This window comes from Nicotiana sylvestris, chromosome 3, assembly GCF_000393655.2.
Source record: "Nicotiana sylvestris chromosome 3, ASM39365v2, whole genome shotgun sequence".
Lineage (NCBI taxonomy): Eukaryota > Viridiplantae > Streptophyta > Magnoliopsida > Solanales > Solanaceae > Nicotiana > Nicotiana sylvestris.
The window spans coordinates 103,783,686-103,811,120 of NC_091059.1; the positions used below are offsets into that span (position 1 = coordinate 103,783,686).

A 27,435-nucleotide genomic window follows, 5' to 3' on the forward strand; every position below is an offset into this window, starting at 1 on the left:
CCATGTAGTCCACACTTTTACTACAAATTATATACCAATCCAAAAATAGGTAGATTTTGCCACTAAAAAGGCCTAAAATGAAGGCACCATATCTGATGTGATTCTGTCAACGATTTTATTCTAATTTTTAAACTGAAGGAGATCTCTCTTCCTGATGAAGGCACCAGATCTGACGAAGGCACCAGTTGCGTAATTCTCTCCTTCCTCAACAGAAAGAGATCTCTGTTGATATCAGCTACAACAAAAAACGCAATCAAATTGTACAATTACTGAAGAGAGACTATATCTGTTCTTCGTCTCAAATTGTAGAAAATTGCTCTTCGTCGATATCAATACTTAAATTGTAGAAACTATATCTGTTCTTCGTCTTTTTTCCTATCAACTACATGAAATCATGTCAAAAATCCCAATAATGCTGAAATCGAATGATAATTGGGATAACTATGGCAGATTTAGAGATTTTGAAGTTGATGCCATTGTGGTAGATGATAATGCAAGCTACGGAATTCTCAGTTCTACAATTGCAGAACAATTATCGATTGATACATCGGATAAAATTATAGAAATCAAATACATTGTGAACGAGAATTGTCCTCCAATGGAGATTAGGAATGATATGGGGGTTCGTGTGTACATGGAAACCAAAAAGGAGAATAAAAACTTAGGTTCGTATCCTTTATGTATAAGCGTAAGAGATTTCAATATGGAATTGGCAATCAACAATGAAAGCACCAGTGCAGGTATGTTTGATTCGACATTGCAGAGAGTTATGGTGTTACTATGTTATCTACAATATTACTACAATTACCTACAATTAAACTACAAAGCTCACATAGTACTGAAAAGGATAAAGCAATGTTGCTTTCAAAATTATCTACATAGAAACTACATTTATGAATTTATTGTTTGCAGGTTCGTCTGGATCCCTAAACTTACTTGAATTTCCATCCTCACCAGCTATAGAGGAATATCAAAGTGAAATAATAACTGAATCTACGCAAACATATATTGAAGAAGGACAAGTTTATCAGGACAAGCAAACAGTAGCTGCTGCAATGAAGAATTATTCAGTGATGCACAAGTTCCAGTTCAGAGTAAAAAGATCTAGTCATAGAAGGTATGTAGTTATTTGTGGATAATATATCAGCAAAATTAGTGTATGATTGAAGATAGGTGGGTTTTATAAATTGTAGTTAAATTGTAGTCAGTTTGTAGTTAATTGTAGTTTTTCATAAATTTGTGTAAATATTGTATTTCTTTTGTAGCTACTGGTTTATATGTGTTGCTGAAAGCTGTAAATGGCATTTCAAGGCAACTTCAATTAATGATTCGGCAATGTTCAAGATAAGAAGTTTCAGCCGTCAACACACATGCTGCCTAATGGACGAAATATTCATACAGCGCAAACGTACTGCAACAGTACTTGGTAGCATGGTCGTTCCAAAGTATTGTGATCCTAAGACTGTTTACACACCAAAGGACATACAAACTGACATGTTATCCGAACATGGACTGAACCTAAGCTACATGCAAGCATGGAGAGCAAAGGAAAAAGCTTTACAGTTTTTGAGAGGGAATCCGTGTGACTCCTACAACAAATTACCCAAATATTTTTATATTCTTGAGAAGAATTATCCTTGTTCTGTTGTTAAATTGAAGAAGGCAGCAGATGATTGCTTCTTATACGCATTTGTTACTCTTTGTACATCAATAAATGGTTGGCAACATTGTAGGCCAGTAATAGTGGTTGATGGGACATTCTTAAAGTCAGCCTACAGGGGGATTATGCTGACAGCAAGCACCATGGATGCAGCAGGTAAATAATGGAATAATTTTCTACTTATTTTGTAGACAGTCTTTAAAATGCAGTTAAATTGTAGTTATGTTGTAGTTATTTTGTAGTTATATAAAAGAATGTAGTTGTCGCACCTCCTTTTCGCCGCGCCCGCAGGGCGCGTGGGGAGTTTTCTCCAATTGAAGGACAGTCGAAACGGGATTTGTTTATTTGTTTTAGAGTCGCCACCTGGGAATTTTAAGGCGTCCCAAGTCACCAATTATAATCCCTGAATCGAGGAGAATATGACTCTGTTTATTATTCTGCGAACCAGAAATCCTGAGTAAGGAATTCTGTTAATCCGGAAGAAGGTGTTAGGCATTTCCGGATTCCGTGGTTCTAGCACGGTCGCTTAACTGTTTTTATTATTGGCTTAATTACCTTGATTTTATTAAATACATTGATGTTACATGTTTTTACTACCGCTTATTGATGACCCTTCTTTGAATCGAATTACGCGTACGTATATTCGTGTTAAAAAAAATTGCGGACTTGTGTCACGCGTACGTGTACACAATAACTTTTTATAATATATTTATTAAGCAATCATTTTTCGAAATTGTGTTGGATCAAGAATATTTGTTTTTCTTGAATAATGAACCGTACATCTCGGGTTTTTATGAAATTGATTTAACGCCTTTTGGAAAAATCCTTTTATTAAATATTCGTTCGAAATTGCGCGTACGCATAATCCGAATTTTTGCTTTTAAAAATATAATCAGGGTACGCGAACGTATCCCTAATTGTGCAAAATATTCGTAATGATATTAGGGATTTTCCACAAATTGTTTATTATATCTATACATTTTTATGTGAAAATCATGATAAATTCCCATTTAAGGTGCCCTTAAATTCTTTGAAAAGAATTTACAATTTATTAAATGTTGACCGTTGATTATATTTTCCGAATATAAGTTATATTCATTTCAACTATTCAATTTCAAAGGACAGAATACAAATATGATTAATATTATTTAAAAAAAAACAAATATGACATATATATATATATATATATATATATATATATCAAAGAATAAATTGCATATAAAACTGAAAATGAATGATTCATAAAGGAAGGAAATATTTTCCAAATTTTTTTTTCATGATTTACTTAATGCAAATTCTATTTCTAATTACCATTGATATCAAGTGTTGCAATTGGTACTTATACATCTCGTTTCATTCTCATATAATCGCTTTTAATCTAATAAGCCTAATTATTTGATCAATTTGTCTTATGAAGGTATATAGGTATCGAGTTTATAAGAAAGGAATTATTATACAAGTTAATTCAATAAAATTACCTTACATGCAACTTAACTGTATATCGTAAACATTCATAACATTTTAACATTGTAACAAGCTACATCATATCACCTTTCGCCAACGTTTATACACACATCTATTATCTTATAAAAATATACCAACAACACCATCTTAACCTTATTTAACAATAAATATCACTACTGTAATTTTCTTGGCACTTCTACATCACTTCTTGCTTAACTAACAACAAAATTAAATAATGACCAACATTCATGCCATATTCCCTACTTTGACAATTTAATATGATTAAACTAATGAGATAATGAGCTAATATTATTACAAATCTTTATACGAACTTTTAAAGTAAGACAATTAGCTCATAGCTATCAAATTGAATTCACTACTAATTAACTAACATAAAACAAAAATGAAATTTAAATTGATGAACTTGGACAAATAGAAAACAGAATTTCAATTCAAACTTCATTGATGAGTCATGTTGAATCTCTTTCCAACTTAAAATTTAAAAGACATGTACCTGGTATTGGAAAACAAGAGAAGATGAAGCTGAGAAGCAGCAACAGTAGTAACAATGTAGCACAACAACGACAGTCCAGCAACACAGGAAATAGACCAGTAACAGTAGGAATAGTAGTAAACCCAGGAGACTATAAACGACTCCAAGTATAGAGAAGAAGTAAAAGGCAGGAAGGTTCTGACTATTTCAGATCTTAAGCGAGGCAATGAAACAGTAACTATTCTTTTCAACTTCAAAACTCTCCAAAATGAATTCTGTCCCTGTATATTCAGTGTATCCAGAATGTATATCGGGTGTATACTTCTCACTCCGCCCCCTCTTTTTTTCTTCTCTCTATCTAGTTTTTCCTCTCTTTTTTTCCACCCTTCTTCCTAAATTTTCTCTTCTATTTATAGCAAAATTTTCGAAATTTTCAGATTTGTTTTTTATTATTTTATTATTTTTTTAATTAAAAGAAATCCCACTTACAAATTGCTTTTATTTTTTTAGAAAAAGAAATCCCACCTTTATTTACTTTTATTTTTAAAATTCCAACTTTAATTACTTTATCTTATTTAAAATCCCACTTTTTATTTTTTTTTAAAAGAGAATCTCACTTTATTTAACTTTTCTTTAAAAAACAAACCACTATCTTTTCTTTTTCTTTTAAAAATGCTACTTTCAATTACTTTAAATTTTTTTAAATTTTCAGATACCTTTATATTTATTTTTTAATTCCAACCTTCTTTTACTTTTAATTTTTTTTTTAAAAAACTTTTTATTTTTTTTTTTAAATTTTCTACATTCTTTTACTTTTTTTTTTTAAAAAAAACATTCCCGAAATTATTATATATGTTTTTTTAAAAAAAATAAAAATAAAAATAAAAAAATAAAATAAAATATTTTCGGATTTTTTTTATATATAAAAAAAACAAAAAATAAAACTATTAATAGTGATAATTCACCTTTTATTTTTTATTTTTTTGGTTTTGTTTTGTGTTGGACAAAAATGAAGATGGGGTGTTGGGTTAATGGAGCGGACCGGGTCGACCCGGTTTGAAACGGACCGGGTCATGGGGAAAGTTGGGCAATTATTTGGGCCTGTGGTTTGAAATTGAAGAAGTGGCCCAATCCGATTTTTCTTTGTATTTTTGTTCTCTTTTCTTCTTTTATTTTTCTAAAACTAAATTATAAAAGTACTTAAATTATTATTAAGAACTAAATTAAGTTATAAAAGCGCAAATTAACTTCCAATAACAATTAACGCACAATTAAGTAATAATTAAGCATAAAATTGTTCATTTGGACATTAAATGCTAAAAATGCAAAAGATGCCTATTTTTGTATTTTTTTATTAATTTAACAAATAAACATGTATAGACAAACATACAAATAGTTACACAAAATATCACAAAAATTGCACACCAAGAAAAATTATTTTATTTTTTGAATTTTTTGGGAGTAATTCTCATATAGGGCAAAAATCACGTGCTTACAACTGCCCCTCTTTGCCCGAAGACACGAAGGGTTTTCGTGCAAAGATAAAGCGAGCGATTTTTGCCCATCCGAGTACTCAGTGTGAAGCATTTTTTTTATTTTTTTTATTTTTTTTTTGAAAAAGATTTGACCGAACCTTTGCTTCAAAGGTTTCCTACATATCCTGGGCTAAACAGGAATCAGGTCAATGTAGTTCGGGAAGTTTTGGTAGCTGGGACTACCGTGGGACTGTGATGTTACTGCTGCTTCGTGCTGTTTTTACTGCTTGCTGACCTCCTTATTACACCTTACTGTAAAGGAAATACAAAATTAAACTAGACTATGGTACATGAATTATAAAATCTTATCTAGATCATGCTCTCGCGTTTCTTGTTGTCTTGATATCTTGGTGACTCTTGGGCATTGGTCTTATTCCGTATTCCTTTTGGAACTCTTGTTGTTTCTTGTTGGGGATCTTGTTGGACTCCTCTGTTTTATTGATTCTAAGTGTGCTCCTTTTTCATATGAGCGGGCTTTTGATTTCAACACTTCAATTGCATTTCCTCGTTCTTCAGGTGGGTGCCTCGACTGCTTCTTTTCTTTCTTCATCCTCATTTTCCAGGTGGACGCCTGATTTCTTCTTTTTCTCATCCTCATTCTCCAGGTGGACGCCTGACTTCTTTAATTCTCATCCTCATTCTCCAGGTGGACGCCTGACTTCTTCAATTCTTATCCTCATTCTCCAGGTGGACGCCTGACTTCTTCTTCTCTCATCCTCATTCTCCAGGTGGACGCCTGACTTCTTCTTTTCTCATCCTCATTCTCCAGGTGGACGCCTGACTTCTTTTTTTTCTCATCCTCATTCTCCAGGTGGACGCCTGATTTCTTTAATTCTCATCCTCATTCTCCAGGTGGACGCCTGATTTCTTTAATTCTTCATCCTCATTCTCCAGGTGGACGCCTGACTTCTTTTAATTCTCATCCTCATTCTCCAGGTGGACGCCTGACTTCTTCTTTTTCTCATCCTCATTCTCCAGGTGGACGTCTGACTTCTTTAATTCTCATCCTCATTCTCCAGGTGGACGCCTGATTTCTTTTTTCTCATCCTCATTCTCCAGGTGGACGCCTGACTTCTTTAATTCTCATCCTCATTCTCCAGGTGGACGCCTGACTTCTTCTTTTTCTCATCCTCATTTTCCAGGTGGACGCCTGACTTCTTCTTTTTCTTTACCAGGTATTTCCTGACACAAATATTGTTTTTGCCCCTGTTTTAAATCAAAGAAAACTTCGTTAGTTTAAAGCAGGGTGGTTGGCTGTGGTATTCTTGCAGATGGTGATGTTTCTCTTCGTCTCTCTTTATTGCCTTGGAATGATTGAAAAGACTGTTTTGTCTTTGTAATTGATCCTTGACTATAGGATTCCCCTCTGTGTGTTTTCCTTCAAAACCTTTCAACTGTAATCATGTGCCTCTTCTGACTTTGCTGATCCACTTTTGATTTCATCTTTCTTACACCCGTATTTTATCTCCCACCTTTCGTGGCTGTATTTTGTAACCTTGAATCTTGGTAGTATACCTTGACATTCCTTCTTATTTGTTTGGAATAAAACTTATCTCAAAGCTTGGAGAAAGTAAGATTATTAGTAACGAAATACGCTGATTTCGACAATTATAGAATGAAAAGAAAAATCCAATTTTTTGGATGACTGTTGGAAAAGGAATAAAGGACTTATCTGATTGGAATTACTGGCACCAATGATCAGGGTATGCATTTCGGATTAATCAACCCAGTCTTTTAATCCATCTCCTCTCAATTGTCTCAAGGAGTTTTCACCGATAAATTTTCCTCGTTTTTCACTTCTTCACTTCCTTTTCGCCTTATGGTGCCTGTGTGGGTTTTCACCTATAAGACTCTCTCATTTTACTTTTCTCTCAACCTCCGTCGCCTTATGGTGCCCGTGTGGGTTTTCACCTATAAGACTCTCTCATTTTACTTTCTTTCCTTGTTTGTACCAGAGTGTTATGAACCACTTCATTTGCTTGCCTCAGCATTTTTCTAAGATTGATCAAAAGGTCTTTTTGGTATTAAGGTTAGGAATGGAAAAGGTATTAAAAGCTAAATAGCTTTGGTATGGGTTTAAAATTACAACTCTTGGAATCTTTTCTTATTTCCAATACAATTCCTGCCCCAGTTTCTTGATTGGGGTCTCTTAATATTTCTTTTCCGTGCACATTGTGCATGTTGTGCACCCTATGACCGAGCCGTGAGGCGCCTACGTATCCTTCTTTGAGGAATCAGGTCAAACGTAGTTCACTACATAATAGTGAAGATTTTGATCTTTTTTTTTATTGATTCCAAGAGAGGGTAGGAAAGAAACAAGTATGGCTCAAAGGGGAAGCAAATGGTATAGTGTTTGGATAGCAGAATAAATTGCCTTTGTCATTTCAATCTTCGAAATAGTGCTAAATACAAACATTCAAAAAGTTATGCATAATATCTCTTTACCGCGTCAGAATTGATCGCCATATCTATGCATTTGCCTTCAATATCTGTTAAACATAGTGCACCATTCGATAATACTCTGGTCACAATGAATGGTCCTTGCCAATTCGGAGCAAATTTGCCTCTTGCTTCAACCTGATGTGGAAGAATACGTTTCAGCACATGCTGACCTACTTCAAACTTCCGGGGACGCACCTTTTTGTTGTATGCTCTTTCTATTCTTCTTTGATATAATTGACCATGGCATACTGCGGTCAATCGTTTTTTCGTCAATCAAATTTAACTGTTCTAGACGGGTTTTGACCCATTCATCATCATCAATCTTTGCTTCGGCGATGATCCGAAGGGAAGGAATCTCAATTTCTGCAGGAATTACTGCTTCAGTGCCGTATACCAACAAATAAGGAGTTGCTCCTACTGAAGTGCGAACAGTAGTGCGGTATCCCAATAATGCAAATGGTAATTTTTCATGCCATTGTTTTGAACCTTCTACCATTTTCCGAAGTATCTTCTTTATGTTTTTGTTGGCTGCTTCTACTGCTCCATTAGCCTTGGGCCGATATGGGGTAGAGTTACGATGTGTAATCTTAAACTGTTGACATACTTCTTTCATTAAGTTGCTGTTGAGATTAGCACCGTTATCTGTGATGATCACCTTCGGGATTCCGAATCGACATATGATATTTGAGTGGACAAAATCGACCACAGCTTTCTTGGTTACTGATTTGAATGTCTTGGCCTCAACCCATTTGGTAAAATAATCAATAGCTACCAGAATGAATCTGTGTCCATTGGATGCTGCCGGCTCAATTGGACCAATCACATCCATGCCCCAAGCAACGAAAGGCCATGGTGCCGACATTGTGTGCAACTCGGATGGTGGAGAATGAATCAAATCTCCGTGTATTTGGCATTGATGACACTTGCGTACAAAACTGATACAATCTCTCTCCATGGTAAGCCAATAGTAACCAGCTCGGAGGATTTTCTTTGCCAACACATATCCACTCATGTGGGGTCCGCAAACTCCTGAATGTACTTCAGACATGACAGTTGTAGCTTGTCTGGCATCTATGCATCTTAACAATCCAAGATCTGGTGTTCTTTTATACAAAACTCCTCCGCTCAAGAAGAATCCATTTGCTAATCGCCTAATGGTCCTCTTTTGATCTCTTGTGGCTTGTGCGGGATATATTCCCATTCTGATATACTCCTTGATGTCGTGGAACCATGGTTCACCATCAAATTCTTCTTCAACCATATTGCAATAAGCGTGTTGATCGTGGACTTGAATATGTATCGGATCTACATAAGCTTTGTCCGGATGGTGCAACATTGATGCCAGGGTAGCCAATGCATCGGCTACCTCATTATGGATTCTTGGAATATGTCGGAATTCCACTGATTGAAACCGCTGACAAAGATCATGTAGACATTGTCGGTATGGTATGAGCTTCAAGTCTCGGGTTTCCCATTCTCCTTGAATTTGATGTACCAAAAGATCCGAATCTCCCATGACTAAGATTTCTCGGATACCCATGTCTGCAGCTAGCCTTAACCCCAAAATGCAAGCTTCATATTCAGCCATATTATTGGTGCAATAAAATCGCAATTGAGCCGTAACAGGATAGTGACGCCCTGTTTCAGAAATGATTACAGCTCCTATTCCGACTCCTTTCATGTTGGCGGCTCCATCAAAGAAAAGTTTCCAGCCAGGTTTTTCGATTTGTTCCACCTCGTCGATATGCATTGTTTCTTCATCAGGAAAATAAGTCTTCAACGGCTCATATTCCTCATCGACCGGGTTTTCGGCTAAATGATCGGCCAGTGCTTGAGCCTTCATTGCAGTTCTAGTCACATAGATGATGTCGAATTCCGTGAGCAATATCTGCCACTTTGCAAGTCTTCCCGTTGGCATAGGCTTTTGAAAAATGTATTTCAAGGGATCCAAACGAGAAATGAGGTAAGTAGTGTAGGATGACAAATAGTGTTTCAATTTTTGAGCTACCCATGTTAGGGCGCAACATGTCTTTTCCAGATGAGTATACTTAACCTCATAAGCTGTGAACTTCTTGCTAAGGTAGTAGATGGCCTGTTCTTTTCTGCCAGTGAGGTCATGCTGCCCCAATACACAACCAAATGAATTTTCCAAAACCGTCAAGTAAAGAATCAAAGGTCTTCCTGGCTCTGGCGGGACCAACACGGGTGGGTTTGATAAGTACCCTTTTATTTTATCGAACGCTTCCTGACACTCATCGGTCCATTTGACTGCAGCATCCTTTTTAACAATTTGAAAATTGGCTCACAGGTTGTTGTGAGCTGAGCAATAAACCTGCTGATATAATTTAACCTTCCCAACAAACTCATTACTTCAGTTTTGTTTCTTGGGGGTGGCAGTTCTTGGATGGCTTTGATCTTTGACGGATCTAGCTCAATGCCTCGTCGACTGACTATGAATCCCAGCAACTTTCCGGATGGAACTCCAAATGCGCACTTGGCAGGGTTAAGCTTGAGGTTGTACCTGCGAAGTCTTAAGAAGAACTTCCTCAAATCCTCAACGTGGTCGGCCTGATGCTTTGATTTTATGATCACATCGTCCACGTATACCTCAATCTCCTTGTGTATCATATCATGAAACACTGTGGTCATTGCTCTCATATAGGTTGCTCCGGCGTTTTTTAAACCGAATGGCATTACCCGGTAGCAATAAGTTCCCCATGGTGTGATGAATGCCGTCTTTTCTGCATCTTCTTCATCCATTAGAATTTGATGATATCCGGCATAACAATCCACGAAAGACCCTATATCATGCTTGGCACAATTGTCGATCAAAATATGGATATTGGGTAATGGGAAATTATCCTTTGGACTTGCTTTGTTGAGATTGCGATAGTCGACGCATACTCTAATTTTGCCGTCTTTCTTTGGTACAGGAACGATATTAGCCAACCAAACAGGATATCGAGTGACTCGAATGACCTTTGCTTCCAATTGTTTGGTGATTTCTTCCTTAATTCTCATACTCATCTCAGGCTTGAATTTTCTCAGCCTCTGCTTGACAGGAGGCACTGTTGGATCGGTGGGCAATTTGTGGACCACTAAATCAGTGCTCAAGCCCGGCATGTCGTCATACGACCAGGCAAAAACATCTTTGAATTCTATGAGTGCTTTAATTAACTCCTCTCGGATCTTTGGCTCCAGATGGACACTTATTTTAGTTTCTCGGATATTACTCGTGTCCCCTATATTGATGTCCTCGGTATCACTCAAGTTAGGTTTGATTTTTTCCTCAAAGTGAATTAACTCTTTACTAATCTCTTCAAAAACCTCATCTTCATCATATTCTGATTCATAATCACAATATATTTCTTGAATTATTATTTCGGAACCAGATTGATTTTTAAGACTGGGCTGAGGATTCCTCATGCATGCCATATCACTAGAGCCAGCGTAAAAGGAACTGTATAGGAAAGAAGAAAAAGAAAAGAAAACTATCAGGAACGATAATAAAAAGGAAACTGCTTTTTATTGGATGATGAAAAATAACAAGGTTTGCACACTTCAACCAAACTGTAAGATAAACTTTGGGATTACAACCTTGAAATAACCCAAACAAACTGAAAGAAAATCAAAATAAACTACCAAGACTCCTTTCGAATTGGGAGAGGAGTGGCTTTCCAATTATTGAGCTTTGTTTCTGGTCCAACGAATTGAACTTCTGCGTTGCTACACCCTTCTCCGCCTTCCAACATATTCACATCACTAAACAATTTCTCGAACCTTTCAATTAATTCTTCCTCAGGATTGACCTGGGATTTAGGAATTGTTGTTATCGGGCGATTTTTAGCACCGGTCTTGACAAAAGACTTCGACAGCTGTGGTACTGGTTTTGGAAGAAACCATGCTTGGTGTTTCAACTTCCTGGCCCTTATCACGTCATTGGCGGTAGGTGTGAACCCTAAACCGAATGTTCCCCAGTTCTCGGGGAGAGATACTGGTTGTACAATTCCTTGCAGAGATAAGCCCAGACCTTTGCCGGGTATAAAGCCATTCTTCAGCATTTCATAAGCTACCATGACTGATGCAGAGGATATCTTTGGATTCGAAAGGTGTTTCCCCTCTGGAATTTTCTCTACCGACACCGTGTCGGACACTTGGTATACCCATGGTCCTTGGTCAATTTCTGTTCTCTCGACCGGTACAATGGTGCTGTTGTGAGCATTTAAACTTTCTTCTCCATACACGACTACTTCTTGATGATCCCATTCAAACTTGACAGCCTGATGTAGTGTTGATGGGACTGCTTTAGCAGCATGGATCCATGGTCGACCCAACAACAAGTTGTAAGAAACAGTCATGTCCAACACTTGAAATTCCATGGTGAATTCAACTGGCCCTATAGTTAGTTCCAATACTATGTCGCCAAATGAATCTCTGCTTCCACCGTCAAATCCTCGTACGCAGATACTATTCTTTTGGATCCTCTCCTCTTTAATTTTTAATTTGTTTAAAGTGGAGAGAGGGCATATGTTTGCACTGGACCCATTGTCAACCAATACCCGGGTTACTACGGAGTTTTCACATTTCACGGTGAGGTAAAGAGCTCTATTATGCTCGGTACCTTCCGCAGGCAATTCATCATCGACAAATGTAATTCTGTTTGTCTCAAAGATTTTGTTGGCTATTTTTTCCAAATGATTTACAGAGATCTTTTCAGGAACATGAGCTTCATTCAGGATTTTCATCAACGCCAGACGGTGTTCCTCTGAATGGATCAGTAAGGACAATAATGAAATTTGAGCGGGGGTCTTCTTTAATTGATCCACCACAGAATAATCATGGAGTTTCATTTTTCTTAAAAACTCCTCCGCCTCTTCTTCCGTCACAGCTCTCTTTGTTGGCATTGGATTGTTTTTAGTTTTTCTCAGCTCTTCGGGAGTAAAACATCTTCCCGAACGAGTCAAGCCTTGCACCTCACACACTTCTTCCTTGATTTCTTTGCCCTTGTACATTACGGTCATCCGTTCATAGTTCCATGGGATGGTTTTGTTGTTGATGATCGGCAGCTGGATTACAGGTGCAATAATAACCTGATCTGTACGTGCTCCTTCCACGAATACAACGGGTTTGTTAGTAACCCCTGGTACTATCACTTTTGGCCTTTCTTGTTTTGCGGAAACTTTGCTCGATGATCCCTCATCGACTATCATAGACGGTTCATCACCATTTTTGTTCTGCTTAGACACCGGCTTCTCCTCCATTAACTGCTTATCTGGCTTGGTTTCATGAGACTTGATCATCATGACAGTTTGTGACGGCTTCTTTGTCTCCCCATTAGCTTGTATGATTTCTATCATGTTAGCCTCTTGATGGGCTGGCATTGGATTTCTATTGATATTTGGAGCTTCGGGGTTTTGAACCTCGATTTTATTAGTATCAATCAGCTCTTGTATTGCATTTTTCAAATGCCAACATTTCTCCGTATCATGGCCTGGTGCACCGGAGCAATATTCACAGCTAATGGTGTAATCCAGATTCTTTGGAGGAGGATTGGGTAGTTTGGATTGTATTGGTCTCAGCATGTCTAGCTGTCTCAGCCTGTGGAACAGACTAGTGTAAGACTCTCCCAATGGAGTGTAAGTTTTCTTTTTCTGTTCCCTTTCTCCCCTGAATGCTGGCCTAGGCCTGAAACCTGGTCCGGGATAGGCTCGTGGGTAAGTATTTGGTGTGACAGGAGCACGCCAATTGGTGTGAACAGGTGGCTGATTGTATGCTTGAGCATGGTTAATGGCAAAATGAGGCTCTGAAGAGTGATAGTAGTGTTGGGATGAATCATGGTGGTAAGCTGATTGGCGAGGTCGTTGTTGATTATAGTAAAGCGGTGAACCTCTGGGTCCCGGCCAAATTCCTGAATCAACTACGGTTGCCTCCTCCCTCTTCTTTCTTCCGATTCCTCCTACCCCGCCTTGAATAGCTTGAGTAGTTGCCTTAATTGCTGAATAGCTCATGATTTTATTTGTCTTGAGGCCTTCTTCCACCATACCTCCCATCTTCACTACCTCGTTGAATGATTTTCCAACTGCTGAAACCAAGTGGGCATAGTAAGTTGGTTCCAAGGCTTGGAGGAAGTAGTCTACCATTTCGCTCTCCTTCATAGGAGGATCCACTCTTGCTGCCTGTTCTCTCCACCGAAAACCATACTCTCTGAAACTTTCATTGTGTTTCTTCTCAAATTTGGTCAAAGATAATCGATCTGGGATGATTTCCAGATTGTATTGGAAATGGTATGCGAATGCCTGTGCCAGGTCATCCCAGGTGTACCATCTTCCATGGTCCTGGCGTGTATACCACTCCAAAGCTGATCCACTTAGACTTTGACTGAAGTAAGCCATCAATAATTCATCCTTTCCCCCAGCTCCTCGCATCTTGCTACAGAAACCCCTTAAGTGGGCTACTGGGTCGCCGTGCCCGCTGTATAGGTCAAATTTGGGCATCTTGAAGCCAACTGGCAATTGTACATTAGGGAATAAGCATAAATCTTTGTATGCTACACTGACTTGCCCACCTAATCCCCGCATGTCTCGGAACGACTGTTCTAGACTTTTGACCTTCCTGAACATCTCTTCTTGTTCAGCATTTTTGGCTGGCTTGTCAATTTCGGTTGGGAGATCAAACCGAGGAGCAGTTGAATTGATTTCGGAGGCTTTGAAGGTGGGCTCCGGGGGGTAATATTGGTTGTCTTGGGCCTGAAATGTCGGCTCACTAGGAGATTTGTGAAATGTAGCAGGGGGAGGTGCTACGAAAACAGGAGTCATAGGTGGAGGAAGGTACGGAACTGGTTTTGGAGGTGGAGACTGTGGTGTCTGAGAGGTGGTGCCTCGGTAGTGCTGATAAATGGGGAAACTTGGGGATAATTCAGTGGTGATATTATCCTGAGTTTGGATCATTGATGGAGCAGGGTTATTTGGGTAAGATGGGGGTAACTGTCCTGTAGACCAAGCTTGGTACATTTCAGCCATTTGCTGCTTGAGCTTAAGCATCTCTTCTTTCATTTTCCCGACATCCATCTCTTCTATCTCCATACCTGTGTCAACATCTGGGATAGACATACTTTCGGGTATTGGTCCTTTTGATCTTGTGTGATAGTGATAATATGCCAGTATACTCTTTAGAAAAACTAACTGGTTGAATTCTGAAAATGAACAAACTTGTTAGTCTTGAGAGTTTAACACATATATAATCACATGTTGAGATGCAATGCTCCTAGACAAATAATTCCTTTCTATTATGCATTCGCTCGGTTGCTTGTGTTGTCCCAGCTTTCTTGAAATTGAAAAATTGTCATTCGCTTTTATTTACTACATATATCTTTATCGTGGTGGTCGAATCTTAGAGATTGCCTACGTATCATGCCGAACATAAATCAGACCTTGCGTAGTTCAGAATAAAGTCAATCACGTTTATTTATTACACAAAGATGGAATTACATTTGAAAACTTTAAGAAAATAGCTTGAAACACACACGCTTAAATCAAAATAAAAGATACAATTCATAACATCTCACAACATGCCCCACTTTCCACTTTTGTTCTCTAATATTGGATTATCTGCTCAATGTGGGGCTTGACCTGGATGGCCTCCCAGCGTACGATACATCCTTTCCAACTCCATTGCTAGATGACGAGCAAAAGTGGGCGCATGCTCTGTAAACCTTTCATAATCCATTCCTTGGCAGTTTACATAACTTTGAGATGTGAAGACTGCCAGGTCGTGGATTTGTGCCCTGAAACCTTGGAGACGTTGGTCTTGATCTTGCAATTGCTGCTGACGAGTGGTGGCTATATCTCTGACACGGTTCTCACGATCTAGAGCTGATTCTAACAAAGCTCGGAGTCTGGCCTGCTCTAATCTTGCTTGCGCTCTTTCCTTGTCGAGGTCTGCTTGTTGGTGTTCTTTGTTGCATCTTCTTGCCTCTTCTAGTTGTGCACGAAGCTGGTCTTCTGATCGCATCCAATAGTCTTTTTCCTTATTGAATTGTGCCTTGTCTTTTTCGGACTGCCTATCTTGGCGTTCCTTGTTAGATCTGGCTTCTTCGTTTAATTGTTGGATCTTTTCTTTTGCTTTGCTCAATGCCCTTTCATTTTCCGCAAGAATGAAATCATAATCTTGCATTCTTTCAAAGAGATTGGCGATGGTTTTTTGATCCTTCCAGCTCCTCTTTGGCGTTTCAGAAATCCTTTTCATTTTTTGGAATCGAGCATGAAGATTTTCATTCTCACAAGATAGACTCTTTTTCTCGCCTTCGGCTTCTTGTTCTTGCAAATCTTTCTCCAAACTGAGGCTTCTTAGATTTTCTTTTAGGGCATGGATAGTTGCTTTGTACCCTTTTTCTTTTTCTCCCCAGATCAACCGCTCTTGGATTTTATCATTGAAGTTTTGAACATGGGGTCTTTTTGTTGGCCTTTTTAGCTCAGGTTCTGGTACATCATCCACGCGAGACCGTTTTTCGAACCACCTTGCATATCCAGGATTCATCTCACCCTTTGTAGTGTCTGGGACTTGAGTATCACTTTTCAAGTATCGACATCCATTCCACATCTGCTGAAGTAGAGCTTCGGGAATAGTGGCTTCTGGGTGTAATTCGATTACTTGCATACTCAAATCTTCATCATCAGGAACTATTTGATATCTCCCTAGTTGCCTTAAGACTCTTAGTGGTGCATATGGCTGAATGCTTCTTAATCCCAATAGTAGTAGATAACTATTTGAGGTTGACATATGTATTACTTCCCTCATCGGGAGCCATCCCAGAGTCCATTCAATTTGATTTGCCGTTAAAGCCTTTAGATGAGATACCCATGCTTCTATCCCTTCTGGAGCTTGATAATTTTTTGTTCTTTCCTCATAGCTCTCGATGCAATTATCATTTTTTGACCCATATTGTATGATCTTGGGCTGTTGTTGGAGATGCTCCATCACCCACATTTGCAACAAAATTTTGCATCCTTCGAAGACCGTTGCTCCTGATTTACATAAAGTCAGAGCCCGATAAATATCTGATAGAATGATGGGGACAAGGGTGTGATTTTCTTTGGTGGTAAGGATTTGCACAACTTTTGCGGTGCGAATATCAATTGTTCGCTCTTTATTTGGGAAAACCATGACTCCTAGAAAAGCCACCATGAAAGCAAATCGACGGTGAATCTGCCAAGTGTCTTTGTTTTGTTTATTAGTAAGGCCTTTTTCATGAATTTCAAACCCATCTGACTTTCCGAACCTTGAATACAAAAAGTTGAAGGAACAACATCCATTGATGACATTGCTTTTCCTGATTTGACTGCTGATGTTCAAAAGACCGAAGAATCGATGTACTGAAGGAGCCTTTGTGAATATCAAGCTTTGATTTCTTAAACTTCCGTCAAAACCAACATAGCCAGCTATCTCCTCTAATGTAGGAGTAAGCTCGAAGTCAGAGAAACGAAAAACATTGTGAACAGGATCCCAGAAAGTTACTAATGCCTTAATCAGATCATCCCTAGGCTCAACTTTCATAATGTCCGTGAGATTTCCCAAATGTTTGACGACCCATCTTTGACCGTCTTCGCCTAAATCATACCACCACATTTGAAGCTGACATAGAAATTCCTCTGTACTTGTGGATGAGGGGCTTTGTGTAGTGCTCATTTTGTATCTGAAATTTAATTTTAATAAAATCAAAATTTATTTTGGAAAAATTTATACTAAAAATCATTTTCGAAATTTTTTCTTTTATTTATTAAATATCTTTATTTCAAAACTATATTTTTTCGAAATTTTTAAAGCAACCCATTTTATTCCTTTCTTTCTTACCAAGCTTTTATTTAAGCTGGTCAACAAGCATGTTTGAGGCGAATAAATGCACAAATAACAAGTAGGATGCATCATGATGGTCTTTTAATTTTGGGTTCACCTGTCCTAGACAGACCCAACCCCTGTGTTGAGTCTCCAAGGCCAAATGCATATGATGCAAATATTCGTTCCTACTAGGGATCCGGTACATGGCTGAGTTATTCTAAGTGTAAAACCTTAGGTTGATTGTTCTAAACCTGGCTTACCCAAACGGACAGTTTGAGCCGAAGTGGGGTAACGTACCGGGAGCACGAAAGTCTGCCCGGCCTAGTTACTTGTCCCAACTCCGTCTTATTTGGTATGACTTTAACAGAAAGGTGGGTCACGCGCACGTGTACACCATAAATTCAGAAGACTCAGAAAGAAGGGGGTTTCGTAGCAGTTGTATATATTCACAATTCAAATAATATTAAAGCGGTAAAAAAAAACATTTAGCATATTAGCATATAAACAGTTGAAAATTATATAGTAAGTAAAGCCAATAAAAACAGATATTTTAAGCTCGAATTCTTTAAACCCTGAACCAATGGTTCTGGGTTCGTTCCCCAGCAGAGTCGCCAGAGCTGTCGCACCTCCTTTTCGCCGCGCCCGCAGGGCGCGTGGGGAGTTTTCTCCAATTGAAGGACAGTCGAAACGGGATTTGTTTATTTGTTTTAGAGTCGCCACCTGGGAATTTTAAGGCGTCCCAAGTCACCAATTATAATCCCTGAATCGAGGAGAATATGACTCTGTTTATTATTCTGCGAACCAGAAATCCTGAGTAAGGAATTCTGTTAATCCGGAAGAAGGTGTTAGGCATTTCCGGATTCCGTGGTTCTAGCACGGTCGCTTAACTGTTTTTATTATTGGCTTAATTACCTTGATTTTATTAAATACATTGATGTTACATGTTTTTACTACCGCTTATTGATGACCCTTCTTTGAATCGAATTACGCGTACGTATATTCGTGTTAAAAAAATTGCGGACTTGTGTCACGCGTACGTGTACACAATAACTTTTTATAATATATTTATTAAGCAATCATTTTTCGAAATTGTGTTGGATCAAGAATATTTGTTTTTCTTGAATAATGAACCGTACATCTCGGGTTTTTATGAAATTGATTTAACGCCTTTTGGAAAAATCCTTTTATTAAATATTCGTTCGAAATTGCGCGTACGCATAATCCGAATTTTTGCTTTTAAAAATATAATCAGGGTACGCGAACGTATCCCTAATTGTGCAAAATATTCGTAATGATATTAGGGATTTTCCACAAATTGTTTATTATATCTATACATTTTTATGTGAAAATCATGATAAATCCCCATTTAAGGTGCCCTTAAATTCTTTGAAAAGAATTTACAATTTATTAAATGTTGACCGTTGATTATATTTTCCGAATATAAGTTATATTCATTTCAACTATTCAATTTCAAAGGACAGAATACAAATATGATTAATATTATTTTAAAAAAAACAAATATGACATATATATATATATATATATATATATATATATATATATATATATATATATATATATATCAAAGAATAAATTGCATATAAAACTGAAAATGAATGATTCATAAAGGAAGGAAATATTTTCCAATTTTTTTTTTCATGATTTACTTAATGCAAATTCTATTTCTAATTACCATTGATATCAAGTGTTGCAATTGGTACTTATACATCTCGTTTCATTCTCATATAATCGCTTTTAATCTAATAAGCCTAATTATTTGATCAATTTGTCTTATGAAGGTATATAGGTATCGAGTTTATAAGAAAGGAATTATTATACAAGTTAATTCAATAAAATTACCTTACATGCAACTTAACTGTATATCGTAAACATTCATAACATTTTAACATTGTAACAAGCTACATCATATCACCTTTCGCCAACGTTTATACACACATCTATTATCTTATAAAAATATACCAACAACACCATCTTAACCTTATTTAACAATAAATATCACTACTGTAATTTTCTTGGCACTTCTACATCACTTCTTGCTTAACTAACAACAAAATTAAATAATGACCAACATTCATGCCATATTCCCTACTTTGACAATTTAATATGATTAAACTAATGAGATAATGAGCTAATATTATTACAAATCTTTATACGAACTTTTAAAGTAAGACAATTAGCTCATAGCTATCAAATTGAATTCACTACTAATTAACTAACATAAAACAAAAATGAAATTTAAATTGATGAACTTGGACAAATAGAAAACAGAATTTCAATTCAAACTTCATTGATGAGTCATGTTGAATCTCTTTCCAACTTAAAATTTAAAAGACATGTACCTGGTATTGGAAAACAAGAGAAGATGAAGCTGAGAAGCAGCAACAGTAGTAACAATGTAGCACAACAACGACAGTCCAGCAACACAGGAATAGACCAGTAACAGTAGGAATAGTAGTAAACCCAGGAGACTATAAACGACTCCAAGTATAGAGAAGAAGTAAAAGGCAGGAAGGTTCTGACTATTTCAGATCTTAAGCGAGGCAATGAAACAGTAACTATTCTTTTCAACTTCAAAACTCTCCAAAATGAATTCTGTCCCTGTATATTCAGTGTATCCAGAATGTATATCGGGTGTATACTTCTCACTCCGCCCCCTCTTTTTTTCTTCTCTCTATCTAGTTTTTCCTCTCTTTTTTTCCACCCTTCTTCCTAAATTTTCTCTTCTATTTATAGCAAAATTTTCGAAATTTTCAGATTTATTTTTTTATTATTTTATTATTTTTTTAATTAAAAGAAATCCCACTTACAAATTGCTTTTATTTTTTTAGAAAAAGAAATCCCACCTTTATTTACTTTTATTTTTAAAATTCCAACTTTAATTACTTTATCTTATTTAAAATCCCACTTTTTATTTTTTTTTAAAAGAGAATCTCACTTTATTTAACTTTTCTTTAAAAAACAAACCACTATCTTTTCTTTTTCTTTTAAAAATGCTACTTTCAATTACTTTAAATTTTTTTAAATTTTCAGATACCTTTATATTTATTTTTTAATTCCAACCTTCTTTTACTTTTAAATTTTTTTTTTAAAACTTTTTATTTTTTTTTAAAATTTTTTCTACATTCTTTTACTTTTTTTTTTTAAAAAAACATTCCCGAAATTATTATATATGTTTTTTTAAAAAAATAAAAAATAAAAATAAAAAAATAAAATAAAATATTTTCGGATTTTTTTTATATATAAAAAAAACAAAAAATAAAACTATTAATAGTGATAATTCACCTTTTATTTTTTATTTTTTTGGTTTTGTTTTGTGTTGGACAAAAATGAAGATGGGGTGTTGGGTTAATGGAGCGGACCGGGTCGACCCGGTTTGAAACGGACCGGGTCATGGGGAAAGTTGGGCAATTATTTGGGCCTGTGGTTTGAAATTGAAGAAGTGGCCCAATCCGATTTTTCTTTGTATTTTTGTTCTCTTTTCTTCTTTTATTTTTCTAAAACTAAATTATAAAAGTACTTAAATTATTATTAAGAACTAAATTAAGTTATAAAAGCGCAAATTAACTTCCAATAACAATTAACGCACAATTAAGTAATAATTAAGCATAAAATTGTTCATTTGGACATTAAATGCTAAAAATGCAAAAGATGCCTATTTTTGTATTTTTTTATTAATTTAACAAATAAACATGTATAGACAAACATACAAATAGTTACACAAAATATCACAAAAATTGCACACCAAGAAAAATTATTTTATTTTTTGAATTTTTTGGGAGTAATTCTCATATAGGGCAAAAATCACGTGCTTACAGTAGTTAACATGTCTATATTTCTCAATATATATTGTAGTTGTTATTTAATCATATTTTATGTCTTAAAAATGTAGGTACTATTTTTCCCTTGGCATATGCTGTGGTTGATTCTGAAAACGACGCGTCTTGGAAGTGGTTCTTTGAGAAATTCAAGGAGGCATATGGTGAAAGACCTTCAATGTGTGTTGTTTCAGATAGGCATGAGAGTATACTGAAGGCAACATCAGTTGTCTATCCGGAATTGGCACACTACTCTTGCATGTGGCATATATGGACAAATATAAGGTCAAAATTCAAGAAGGGACATCTACAATTACATGAATTGTACTTTGCTACAGCACGGTCATACACTCTGGATGAATTTAATGAAAGGATGTTGAAGATTGAAGAGGTAGACCTGCGTGTAAAGTCTTACCTATATGATATTGGCTATCATAGATGGTCAAGAGTACATGCAACGGTGAATAGAACTTTTACTATGACGTCAAACATTGCCGAGTCGTTGAATGCTGTAACAAAAGATGCAAGAGAGCTTCCAATATTTGATCTATTTGAGTATATGAGGACTCTTCTTGAACGTTGGACAAAAGAAAAGTTATCGAAGGCAAAGGGTACTTTCACATACCTTGGTCACAAATACAACAAAGAATTGGAAGACAACAGTACATTATCTCAGAAACTAAGGGTAAGATATTTTTTTTTGGTGCAGTAGAATCAAAAAAGTACTAGCTGCAGTTTTTCCAGATTGTAGTTAAACTGTAGTCAAATTGTCGGTAATAATAGTTTGTAGATGAGCTGTAATATATTTGTTGCTGATTTGTAGGTAAATTGTTGATAATCCATTTTAATGATTGATGTATTATTATTTCTGTTTGGTCTTCAATTGTAGGTGAGGGCTTCAACAGATCATATACATACTGTGTTAGATGGTGTGAAGCGGTACATTGTGTGTCTAGAAAACAAGAAATGTAGCTGTGGACAATTCCAACTTGATGAACTTCCATGTGCGCATGCTTTGGCAGCATTAAGGCATAGGAATGAAACATACGAAAACTATTGCTCTCCGTATTACACAAGGAAGAGCCTTCTGCTTACCTATGAAATGCCAGTAAATCCTCTTCCTGATGAAGGCAAATGGGATGTGCCACAACATATTTTGGATGAGGTAGTAAAGCCACCGGCGGGAGATAAAAGGCAGCCAGAGAGACCTCACAAGGAAAGATATAAAACATTTGATGAAATAAAGTCAAAGAAATACAAGGTGTCATGTGGCAATTATGGAGGTGAAGAGCATAACAAAAGAACTTGCAAGAATGCGCCGAAAAAGAAATGAATATCATGTAGTTAGAATAGTTATTCAAAATAAATGTTAGTGAGCTCAAATTATCGGATTTTCTTGTGTAATTGTTTTTTTGAAGATGAATAAGAAGTATAAACATCAATTTGTGTATCTACACTATTTATGTTTTTATGTATTCTGTCAAGCATCTAAAGTTGTCTTTTTTTTGTTTGTAGAATAGTTAAACTTTAATATTTACTGTATACAAAAATACTGATATTAATAAAGAATGCATTCAACGTAAATTGTATCCAGATTGTAGTGAATATGTAGTTTAACTGTGTTAGAACTGTAGTCCTGTTATTCATATGTAGAGGAGTTGTAGTTAAAATGTAGTTTGACGTAGTTTAAATGTAGATAAATTGAATTTTTTTGATAAACCTTGTTGATAAAAGATGGCTAAATTATTTATATGATTCCTGTATTTATTTTATCTTTATGCTGTGTAACAAATGACAGTTATATACAGATATTACTTGGCACTTGAAGGTATTTATAAAAATAACTTGAAGATTAAAGTCAAATTGTAAGACAAAGCTGTTGCTGTAAAAATGTAATCAGAGTACTCGAGTATAATGTAATCAACAAAAAGTGTTGTAGAAAACCAAAACGACATATTTCCTACATTGTTTTCCAATTCAACTACCAAATTTCACAGACCAAACTAGGAACACAATAGTCTATTTCTTCTTTCGTTGCACTCTAGTCCTCTCGTTTTTTGCCGGAGCACCCTTCCTCCTTGCTAGCCTGCCAGTAACCTCACTCTCACTGATTGACCCATCTTCTTGCTTCTTTGTTGCATAGTCCCACAGTAGAGCTCCATAGCGTCTACGGTGTTGGTCAATATCAGAAAGATCTTCCTTTGGGATTGCCAAATCTCCAAGGCTAACATACTCCGCAAATGCAGCCACAAATACACCACAATCGCTGCATAAGATGAGAATTTTTCATTATATAACAAATGATTAAAATAAAAAAATTAAACATATAGAAAGGGAGATTATTTTTTTGCACTGAGCCTTCCTTTTGTTGTGGAATCTCAGCAACCATCCATTGTATGTCGAGAGGGTCCGTAACTGGTTTCTCGATGTATGCCTTTGTTGTCTTGAAGTTAATGTATTTACGTTTACCATAGAAACCAGTGCATGACAAATACAGAGGGATAATGATTGAAAACTTGTCAACCAATGTCTCAACTGTTTTATGACGGTTTGCTCTCACCATGGAATCATAAACATAAAGTTGTCTGTCCTTTATGTCAAAAACTAGCAACAACCAATGGAAGTTCTCTACAAGGTTCACAGGCATGAGCACATAGTCAACAAGATCCCAGGCAACATTAGCAAGAATTCTGTACCCAAGAATATATTCTCCAACATCATCCTCGGGTTTAACAACCGAATACCTTTGTTCCGGTGGAGAACTTATGAACTTGTCATAGATTCTTTCAATCTTTGTCTTGAACAAGCAATCCGTGGTTGTGAACCTAGTATTATTGTTGGGGCCATATTTGCCTCTTTTTCGCAGATAATACATAATAACATCAATGTGCTGCCAAAATAGAATAAACATATACAATAAGGTACGGTGTAACCACACTTGTCTACAAGACAGCTACAGATTAACTACAATTTGAATTTATTAAAAACTCTAACAGATTGCTGCAAATTAGCTACACTATAACTACAGAAATATAACAGTTAGTCCAAGTACCTCACAAAATGTAATTTAATTGTAGTTTGTATGAACCATAGTGAACAAGTACTATATGTACAATTGACCCATCAGACTACAAAACAACTACACATTAACTATATTTATGCACTGTCTACATTTATTCACTATACAGAGGAACAAATGAAACATACCACCTAACTTAAGGTCCCAATAATCAGCAAGTTCAACCTACAGTTAATATTAATAGGCACAATCACAAGCTCTACAATATTACTACAAGGTAACTACAGTTGTGGTACACAGAGATTCCAAGTCAGTCAAAAGTACCAAAATTCCAGTTTGTACATACAATCATCATCACATATGATACATAAGGTCCATAAAAAGCAAAATTTCACAGCTGAGACATAAATATAGTAACATATATATGTTGTCTACAATATTACTACAATTACACATCATAGCTGAAAAATAAACTACAATTACACTACACAGCTGAAGACAAAACAGATATTGTGAATGATTATGTTCTTTATACTTACTGTGTTATTGATGACTTGTCCGGGGTGAGCAAGGTCATAAAACCAGTCCTTCTTATCAATCTTTTCACAACCAAAATCCAACCAAGGCTTGATTTGGTTATCCTTCTTGGAAAAGTAATATTTCCTCCTGTAATAACAAAAAAATATCAAATACAAAAAATTGACAAAATGAATTACAATTTTAAAGTATAAAAATGGTGAACAGACAGTGTAAAATGAAGCATTCATACCTCCTAGATACTTTATCACTACGAATGTATAACCAGTTGGTGAACCTTTCTGTCAATTCAGGATCTACATTTTCACCTATGACACTTGTGAAGGGGTGCTTGAGGTAAAAAAATTTAGGTCCAACAGATGTGCTGCCTCCAGAACTATACAAAGATGTGAAAGGTGATCGTGCATGTTTTCCCGGTTGCCTGGTTCTACCGGGATGAACAGGGGTTGATTCATCTGGTATGGGCTCGCCATACATGACCAACTGTGATAAGTTTTCTGGCAGCTCAAAGTCATCCAATGTCAAACCTTTGTTGTCAATGCCTTCAGGAACAACTTTTTTATCAATGCCTTCAGGAACAACTTCAGTCACAGTCACACCGTGAATTGGCGACTGTGGAACTTCACCTTCTGTAGATAAGTGTAGATCTATGTAGATATGAACAGTATTATGGAGTTATAGAGAATATAGAGAATATATTACCTGCTTGTTGTGCCTCAGCTACTTCATCAATTACTGGTTCTTCCTCAATATTTCCTTGTAGATGTTCTGCTGAAACTTCAGCTTGAATGAATAATTGGAAATGAGAATTGTAGATATATGTAGGAATATGTAGTTAAGGTGTAAATTATTAAAATTTTGCATAAAAACCTTATTGTAATGAAGGAATGGTTCTGTACCTGCTTTATATGCCTCAGCTGCTTCTTGGAAGTCAGGATATAAGTCAACATGTGGTTGAAAATGTTCTGGAGAAATTGTAGCTGCAACACATAGTAAAAAAATGATTAGTATAATTAAATAATGCTGTCTTGAAATTTGTAGATATGTATGTAGGAATTTTGTAGATACCTGTATTGCTTGTGCTTCCATGCAGTTGATCACCAGCATTGAACTGGAATTGCTGGTTGTTCTCTCCTTGATGTTGGTAATTATTTTTTGTTGAACTACCAGCAAACTACAATTTTGGGGAATATTTGAGACTACTTTATTCATATGTCTTAATTAGTCTTAGTACAAAATTATATGTAAATTCTTACCTTTGACTCGTCCAAATCAAACCTCTTGTTTATCACATTCATAACACCCTTCAAAGATTGATCTATGAACTCTCGAAGGCTTGAGAGTTCCTAAAAAACAGCCTTCCTATAGGCATCTAACTTTCCATCAACCTAAAAATTAAATATATAATTAGTTGGTAATCTTATTCTAACTGCTACAGTTACACTACAATTCAACAAACTATAATTGTTATAGATTTATACCACAAATTAACTACAATGTATAACATACTATAATTGTTATGTAATGAAGTCAAAATGTAGCAAATTATGTCAATATATTGTAGTTATTCATAATACCTGCACAATCCCCTTTTCCAACTTCATGAGCTTGCTACTGACAGATTCAATGTCCTCTTGACAATCTGTATATTTGGGTTCAAATGATGGAGAAGCAGCAGTTGGAACATGTGATGGTTGAGCACCATGTTCATCTTCATATTGAATCTTGTCTGGCAGATTAAGCACTCCAAGCTCTTCTCCAGATTCAATCATGTTTGTGAACTGAATGATGAAAATAACAGTTAATTCAAGTGACAAAAAAATGTAGATTCAATGTAGTTATTATGAATGTAATTGTAGCATCATACAAAAGTGGAAAAAAATACCTTGATCCACTCAGGCTTGATCATCTTCTCTTCAATTGCAGTTAACCAAATCTGCCCCTTTGTAGCTGACCATCTTAAAATGCGAGGTATAGATTCAGAACATCTCGTAGCAAGCTCGGTGCTGACGGACGAGCAACACTCATATAGCCACACTTGCAAGGCTAATGAGCATCCCCGTATCAGATAAGAATGTACATGGGGATTAAGACGATGTCGGACAGATTCAATAACCTGCTTGAAGGATTTGATACCCCATGGGTATGACTCAAAATTACCAGACTCTATTAGAAAGAACATAAACTTGTCTATGAAAGTCACATGGTCTTTATCAGAAGGACAAACAAAAAATTCCAACATATAAAGAATGCACAACTTCACCGCATCCACATCGTTTGCCCATGCTTTATTAGTCACTACATTTTTCAAATGCCATTTCTCAACCCTTTCTTTGTTCGGAAAATATGTATTCATTAAAGGGCTAACATAGGTGGAAGTGTAACCATAGTCTGAAAACTTATTCACACAATTAAGACCAGTTATCAACCCAAATTCTCTCAAGGAAAAATTCAATTTTTCACCCTTAAATAGTACTGAAAAATATGAGTCAGTAGACTTTGTCAATTCATACTTCATCAGAAGATGAAGTGATTGGTTTTGCATACAGATTGTGGGGAGACCTAATAAGTAACCAAAACAAGTTTTTCTGAAAACCCTTAAAGCATTCGGAGAG

General features: G+C 36.2%; 2 protein-coding genes across 2 annotated transcripts; one reads left to right on the plus strand and one right to left on the minus strand.

Moving 5' to 3' along the window:
- The first annotated feature begins 412 nt into the window (after positions 1 to 412).
- On the plus strand, positions 413 to 22,597 carry LOC138887775 (uncharacterized). Its single transcript, XM_070169562.1, has 5 exons — positions 413 to 740; positions 913 to 1,117; positions 1,266 to 1,816; positions 21,339 to 21,949; positions 22,154 to 22,597. The coding sequence occupies exons 1-5, from the start codon at positions 413 to 415 to the stop codon at positions 22,595 to 22,597; spliced, it is 2,139 nt and encodes a 712-aa protein (XP_070025663.1).
- A 686-nt stretch (positions 22,598 to 23,283) lies between these two features.
- Positions 23,284 to 26,161, minus strand: LOC138887776 (uncharacterized). Its single transcript, XM_070169563.1, has 8 exons — positions 26,077 to 26,161; positions 25,889 to 25,994; positions 25,720 to 25,800; positions 25,523 to 25,603; positions 25,053 to 25,449; positions 24,823 to 24,949; positions 23,760 to 24,154; positions 23,284 to 23,530 (listed from the first exon to the last, which is right to left on the minus strand). Exons 1-8 carry the CDS (start codon positions 26,116 to 26,118, stop codon positions 23,284 to 23,286), a joined length of 1,476 nt encoding a protein of 491 aa, XP_070025664.1. The 5' UTR covers positions 26,119 to 26,161.
- Between the last annotated feature and the right edge of the window lie 1,274 nt (positions 26,162 to 27,435).